Source organism: Anopheles bellator, chromosome 1 (assembly GCF_943735745.2).
Source record: "Anopheles bellator chromosome 1, idAnoBellAS_SP24_06.2, whole genome shotgun sequence".
NCBI classification, from domain to species: domain Eukaryota; kingdom Metazoa; phylum Arthropoda; class Insecta; order Diptera; family Culicidae; genus Anopheles; species Anopheles bellator.
This window is the reverse complement of record NC_071285.1, coordinates 40,614,373-40,621,517: the sequence shown is the minus strand read 5'-3', so window position 1 is coordinate 40,621,517 and position 7,145 is coordinate 40,614,373. Positions and strand designations below refer to the sequence as shown.

At 52.0% G+C, this 7,145-nt stretch overlaps 1 protein-coding gene across 1 annotated transcript; it reads right to left on the bottom strand.

The window, feature by feature from the left end:
* Positions 1–2,633: 2,633 nt before the first annotated feature.
* On the bottom strand, positions 2,634–6,816 carry LOC131205440 (protein artichoke-like). Its single transcript, XM_058197532.1, has 2 exons — positions 6,629–6,816; positions 2,634–6,385 (listed from the first exon to the last, which is right to left on the bottom strand). The coding sequence occupies exons 1-2, from the start codon at positions 6,646–6,648 to the stop codon at positions 2,749–2,751; spliced, it is 3,657 nt and encodes a 1,218-aa protein (XP_058053515.1). The 5' UTR covers positions 6,649–6,816; the 3' UTR covers positions 2,634–2,748.
* Between the last annotated feature and the right edge of the window lie 329 nt (positions 6,817–7,145).

Sequence of the window (7,145 nt, the reverse complement as noted above, 5' to 3'; positions counted from 1 at the left end):
GGGAACGATGCCGGGTCCGATCCGAACATCCGCCGCTGGCCAGATAAGATGGAAACTCCTCCGTTTTTTTCTCTGGTTTCCGCGGTTCGGGGATTCGTGGGGCGTCTTGCTGGGCTCGATCACCGGGAAGGAGGTGAAACTAGACCCAACACCCGGCACCACACAATGGACCACTTGCAGGGACCGTAAGCTCGGCAGGCGTAATGTTGCGGGCATCGGGAATGATTTCACTTCACTTTTAAGCTAGAAATCTTGAAGCAATGCGTAGGCATCATCATTCTTTGTCGACAACGGTTTCGGTGTGTTTCAAATCACTTGTCCCAATAAAAACAATAGACAGCCTTAACACATTCAAAGTTTAAAATGTAAATACTAATACGATGCTCCGGTCAGATTCCAATCTTGTCGTAGCCATTAAGAAATTTTCTTGATAAATGCCTAGAATTAGCAGAAATTATAACAGTGAATGGGAATTCAACAGTTTGTTTATCCAATTTTTTTTTTAACAATTTTTTCCACCAAAACCTCAAAGTAAGCTTCTTTGGAGACTGTACCTTGCACCACCATTTTATTAATGGTGTCTGGTGTCCTAGTTAAATCAGTTTTTGAATCAGTTTACAATACTTATTTCGGTGCAATCTCTGCTGTGAAGCTCTGGGGTTCCATCTCAAGATCCCACAACGGTTTCGAAGCACCGAATCGTTTAATTTTATGTCCTGGTTCTCATGCAAAACCGTTCTGGATGCGCCCCCTTGTGGAAGGCACCTTAAAACTCAAATATAACTTCCCATAAATCCGCTCAAAAATTTTTATTTGTAACAAAAAATTTTATGCAAGCTCTTTGCCATAGCAAAAATCGCCTCAAAGTGGTACAGCAAGCGCCTGTAAAGATGGCCTTTTCCTTGGTAAAGTTTAGATTATTTATTCGTATTTTATCCGCATTTTTTGTTCGCTTTTTTACCGCTTACGCAGTTGAATTTAAGCTATTAGTAACTCAATTTGCCAATGAGAATGGCAGCAGAGCTGCTGAAAGGAATCTTGAGCTAGTAACAAACAAGTGTATGAATGAGTCCTTCATGCTTCGGGCAAGATTCAAGAAAGAAGTCGTAAGTCGCTGTTAAGTCTTAAAAAATGGAATAGTTTGGATGAGGCAATTTATAAAGAAAATGATGATCCACATGTTAATGTGAGCGTTTCAGAAACCTATTGATTTTTGATACCAGTGATTATGAAGAGGAGTTTCATGACTCTATGAACGAACGAGTTATTGAATTGATTCCCAACATCCCACAAAGTCAAGTAGTTGGAAAAAATATTTTTTTCAAGATTTTCAATCCAAAAATCTGGGGATTTATGGAATTGAACAAAAGTCGTTGAAATCAAAAGAAAACTATTCAGCAAACCAGCTGAAGAAAGGTGGCTTACGACTAAATTTTGGGGCATTCCGCGATCCCATCTTCCATCACACACGTTTCCTGCTGATCAGTTCTCTGCCTCTGGCTTTCTTCAGTCCACTACCGACCGATCTGCAACATCTGTCGGAGAACCTGCTGAGCCAACCCAACCCGGTTTCGACCGACCGAAAATGTGTGAAAAACTCCTCGTCCACGGTCACCGGTCTTCGGCTGGCCGGAAAATAGATTCGACACCTGCAGCGACGTGGCCCGGGGGGGCCTTGCGTCGCGCTAACAACGAAAATGAGCAAAATCCACACGATCGTAATTACCCGTTGATAATCGTATAATAAATAGATGAATTATTATCGAACCAGTTTGGGTGCCCGGGGGTGCCTTTTCCGCGACTTTCCTTTCCGCGACACGGCAGTCCCGGCGGAGGGCGAGAGAAATGTGGCCCGAAAATCGTTGGCCGCTACACCGTACCAAAATCAATTGTTTCACGTTTTGAGCTCCGGTGAATGGGTTTCCTCGCTCGCATTCGCCCCGAAACGGCTACTGGAAAGTGTAGAACCCGTTCTTTTCATTCATAAAATGTTGGACCCCCACCGGCCCGGTTTTTGTGGACTGTGGCCGGTTCGCTTCCTGGAGTCCACATTCACGCCGGGCCGAGTGTTAGGCGCGCCGGCTCCCATCGTCCGAAATCCAATTCCCCAAATCAGTAACGCTCCGGAGCGCATCGGACGGGGGCCGCCCGGTCCGATCTCGGTAATGATGGCCTCCGCGATAATTAGCCAGCGCTTCCACGGGTGTCCCCCACCCAAGGCACGGAACGGGTGGCTTCTTCCACCGGCCACCGATCAGACGCAGCATGAGCACGGTGCGATGGGAAATTCTCACACCCAGCACCGTGGCCAACAATTATCGGAACGTCGAAAGTGCTGCTACTGTCAAGCTGAGCTGAGCGTCCATAAACAAGCTTCTTTTGATGGTTGTTCCTTCCGAGCGTCAAAACAGTCGACGAGACGCACCGCCCGACCCCGGCCGGTATAGAACTCAAACAGGTGAGTAATGGACTCTCTACCCTTACGATTGTTTTGACCATAATGACGTGCTGTAAGTCAAATACATAACAGGGAAAATATCACAAAAATTACAACCATTTTTCCTATTTTACTCTGAATCAGTCCACAAAGTAGTTACCATGCTGAACTAAAACAACGGCTAGATTTAACAGTAATCATTTAACATTCTTTATTTCCACTCTTACGAAATGTTACATTCACTCTTTTGCTGAACCAATAGCTTTTTCGCTTAGTTCTTTGAAACGGACACCATCAGGAAGCGGGCCCATTCACTGGCCGCAGTACAGTGGGTTCAGCCGCCCAACCGTACACGGGCGGGCGTCCTCTTCGTCGGCCTCCCAAAACTTCAGATCCCGATCGGCAATGTACCGCTCCAGCTCGTCCAGGAAGCTCGTCTCCCACTCGGTACCGTCGAGTCCGATCAGCTCGAGATCCTTGAAACTGTGCACCACCTCCTCGATCGGGAACTGCTGGAACGGGTTGCCACCGAACATGAACCCTTCGACCGCGGGGAAGTTCTGGAACACGCTCATGTCCAGCTCGGCCAGCTTGTTGTACGACACGTCCAGTAGTTCCATAAACGTGTGCACTTCAATTTCCGTCCCATCCAGCCCGGCGATGGCGCAGTGCGAAACGTTGAGTACCTCCAGCACCGACATTGCCCTGGAGATCGGGCCCAACTCGAGCACGGTCAGCTGCTCGTTGTAAGACACGTCCAGTGATTCGAGATTGTTGAACCGCAGCAACGATCCCAGCTCCGAGAAGTTGTTATTGGCCACGGACAGACTGCGCAGGTTGTACGACGGTGAGTTATCGCAATCGATAGCGGCCAGCTCGTTGTTCTCCACGTACAGTTCCTCCAGATCTTCCGTAATCCGTAGCGTCACCAGCTGGTTGTCGTCCATATCGAGCTCGACCAGCGTTTTGGCGTACGCCGTTTGCTGCAGATCGAAGGTGGTGAACTTGTTGGACGACAGATCGAGTAGCTCCAGATCGAGCGAGTCGTGGAAGAGCTGAGCATCGAGACTGGCTAGCTCGTTGCCACTCAGGTCGATTTCGCGCAGATTCTTCAGATCATCAAACAGCACCGGGTCTAGCGTTTGCAGGTGGTTGTTGTCCAGCGACAGGATTCTCAGCGAGTACAGGTTGTGGAAAATGCCACTGATCAACCCGCTGGCCAGCCGGTTCTCGCCCAGATCGAGCGTTTCCAGGTCGTACAGATTGTCGAAGATTCCCATTGGCAGTGTGGCGAGCGCCATGTTCGAGAGGTCCAGCACCTCCAGACCGAGCAGCTTGGAGAAGATGTCACGATCCAGCTCACCGACCGGATTGCCCGACAGGTACAGCTCGTCTAGACCGTCCAGCGGATCGAAGAGACCCTTCTCGAATTGCGCCAACGCGTTGTTGCTCAGCGCGAGGGTTTGCAAGTTGGAAAGATCCTTAAACCATAGTTTGTTGACCGCCTTCAGATGCTTGTTGTTGACGATCGCCAGTGTGTGGAGCTTGCGGATAAAGTGGAAGAAGCGTGGCGGCAGCGGCCCAGCCAAACAATCGTACAGATGCAGCTCCTGAAGTCGTTGGTTGTTTTGTAGCAACTCCTCACCAAACGCTATCGTTCCCGGACCGATCGAGATGCGCTTCAAGTTGCCGAGCTGCTTGAACGTGTTGGTTTCGATCTTGCCCACCGGATTGTGGTGAATGTGGAGCCGTTCGAGCATTTCGAGCCCCCGAAGTGAGGCTCCCTCTAGCCGCTGTACCTTGTTGTTGTCCAGATCCAACCGTTCCAGTGTCGACAGTCCGTAGAATGGACTACCGCCCAGATCCGTCAGGCTGGCGTTCTCTAGCGAAAGCTTCTCCAACTTGCGGAGATCGCGGAAACTGTTCGATTCCACCACCCCGAGTGGATTGTCCGACAGGTACAGCTCTTCTAGCTTCCACAGACCAGCGAAACTGCTTGCCAGGGGGCCCACCAGGTGGTTACCGGACAGGTTCAACAGCTCAATGTTGTGGTTACGGGCAAACATGTTCGCCGGCAGGGTCTGCAGATGGTTCCCGTCCAACGTTAGCTCCTTCAGCCCTTCGAGTCGTTCGAAGCTTTCGGGCGCCAGCTCTTCGATCAAGTTCTCCGACAGGTAGAGCTCCTTTAGCCGTACCATCATGCTCCAGCTTTGGGGGTCGATCGCACGGAGCCGGTTCCTCGTCATCGAGAGGGTCACCAGCTTCGACAGTGCCCGCAGCGCATCCGGGATATCGTCCAACATGTTCCCATCCAGATAGAGCTCGTGCAGTTGCTTTACCTTGGCGAACATATTGTCCGGGATGTCCTCGAAGTTGTTGTCCGACAGATCGAGTAACTCGAGCCGGGGAAGATCCAGTACGGCCGGTGTCAGTACGGTGAGATCGTTGTCGGCGAGATACAGTTCCTCCAAGCAACCCGACACGGAAGCAAACAACCCATCCGGCAGCTCCTTGATGTTGTTGTTCTCCAGCGACAGTTCCTTGAGGCTCCGCTGGTTTGCAAACAGTTCGGCCGGTATCTCCTCGATAAGGTTCTCCTCGAGCGTCAGACTTCTCAGCTGCGTCGTGTCGTCCAGGAACCGCCCGTCGATGCTACGGATGACGTTCTGCTCGAGCTCCAGTTTCTGTAGCCGCTCGGCCCCCCTCAGGGTGCCGGCCTTCAGCTCCTCGATCTGGTTCTCGTTGATGTACAGCTTCTCCAGTGACGTCAGCCCCGCGAAGAGGCCCCCATCGATCGCCGACAAACTGTTGTCCTCCAAGTCGAGCGTCTCCAGGCGTCGCAGGCCTTCGAACGTGCCCGGTGAGAGCTTCTGGATGACGTTACCCTCCAGCTGCAGGACCTTCAGGCTGGCGGCACTCTTGAAGAGGTGCTTATCGAGTGCACGGATTTCGTTGTGATGTAACGCTAGGTCCTCCAGATTCCGCAGGCTGGTCAGCACGGCCGGTTGTAGCTCTTCGATCGAATTGTTGTTAAGCTTCAGAATCTCCAGATTGCCGTTCCCGGCGAAGATTGCGTCATCCAGCCGCTCGATGTAGTTGTCCGTGAGCACCAGCTCCCGGAGGTGTACGAGTGGCGCGAAGGTATTCGGTGACAGCAGCTTCAAGTTGTTACCCTCCAAATCGAGCTCCGTTAGCGTCACGAGCGGACTGAACGCTAGCGGATCGATCGACGACAGTTCGTTCTCTTTCAGAATCAACTTGCGGAGTCCCTTGAGCCCCGCGAACGTATTCCGGGACAGGGTCGTTAGATAGTTGTGGTCCAGGTGGAGTTCCCGTAGCTGGGTCAGCTCTTCAAACAGCCGGTCCGGTAACGTTTCGGCGTGATTGTGATCGAGATTGAGCTCCGTCAGTTGGTCCAAGCCCGCGAAGAGTTTCGCCGGAAACTGGGCCAGCTTGTTGCGTGATAGGCGTAACGTTTCCAGGTTGTCCAGCCCGCGGAAAGCGAACTCCTCGACGGTGACGATCCGATTGCTGCCGAGGTGTAGACGTAGCAGCTTCGAGGCGGGCGCAAACACGTCATCGATCAGTGTGGTCAGGTGGTTCTTCGGTAGCTGCAGATACTTGAGCTCGCCGGCATCCTCGAAAGTGCCCTTCTCGAGCAGCTCCACGTCACAATCCTCCATCTTGAGCGAGACCACGTTCTCGTTGTCCGCGAACAGCGACGGTGGGATGGTCGGGAGCGACGAGAAGGATATCTCGACCTCGGCGAACGCACCGTTCCCGGTGTCGATGATCGCCTCCGACACCTCCTCGGCGGTGTCCAAGTACAGGTTCCACAGCTTGCATTCCTGGCCGTGCTGGTGGCAGCTGAACGACGACTGCCCTGGGAGACCTAGGGCTGCACCCGCGAGCAGCACCAGCTGTACCACCGTCAGTATTATTAGGTGGCTGCAAAGGAAGACAAAAATAGAACACCCCATTGCTCACTACCGATTCGGCCATTTGGATGCACTTCCCGGCGCCAACGAGAGGAGTACGAATTTAATGGTGACTTTTATCGTCCTCGGGAGCGGAAGTCTCCTCGTTTAGTACACTTATAGTAAACTTTTGGCCGAACCCTAATCGAGCCCAGATGTCCTCACTTTCCATCGGGACCGCCCCAGGACAGTCCCCGCACACAGGTCTACGTACTTCCTACGTTGCGGTTTCATTGTGAACCGATCATCGGGCACTACCGGAACCGGAAACTACTGCTACTACTACTACTACTACTACTCTTCCTGCTTCTTCTCGGTAGATCTTTTGGACGAAAGACCACTGAGTGAAGATCGTCGGCCGCGTACGAAACGCGTTCCCTCAACTTTGCCGTTTACAGTTTTACGATGTCCCACGGCCAAGCATCAGAACGCAACTGACCGCCCGGTCCGGCCACGAAATGCGCAAATTATTTGGTCACAAATCTACCGTGGCCGTCTACGAGCCGCCACCGCCACCTCCGCCGCCTCCGCCACCGAGAACCTTCGTGGTGCGTGGTAATTTTAAATCCGTCATGTCTTTCGCATTAAAATTTCTCTTCACTCACCTTTTCACTGTGCGGCCGCCACACACGGGCCGGCTTATTTGTAGTGAAAGTGAGGCGGACATAAAAAGAAAACACACACAGACACCGACAGGACACAAGACACAGGGCCGCCCAAGTACGCCAAAA

Excerpts from the sequence above, each read along its gene's own strand:
- LOC131205440 (XM_058197532.1), bottom strand. The coding sequence starts at position 6,648 with ATGAAACCGCAACGTAGGAA. Across the intron at positions 6,386-6,628 it reads ATGAAACCGCAACGTAGGAA|CCACCTAATAATACTGACGG; the intron begins GTACGTAGACCT and ends CTTCCTTTGCAG.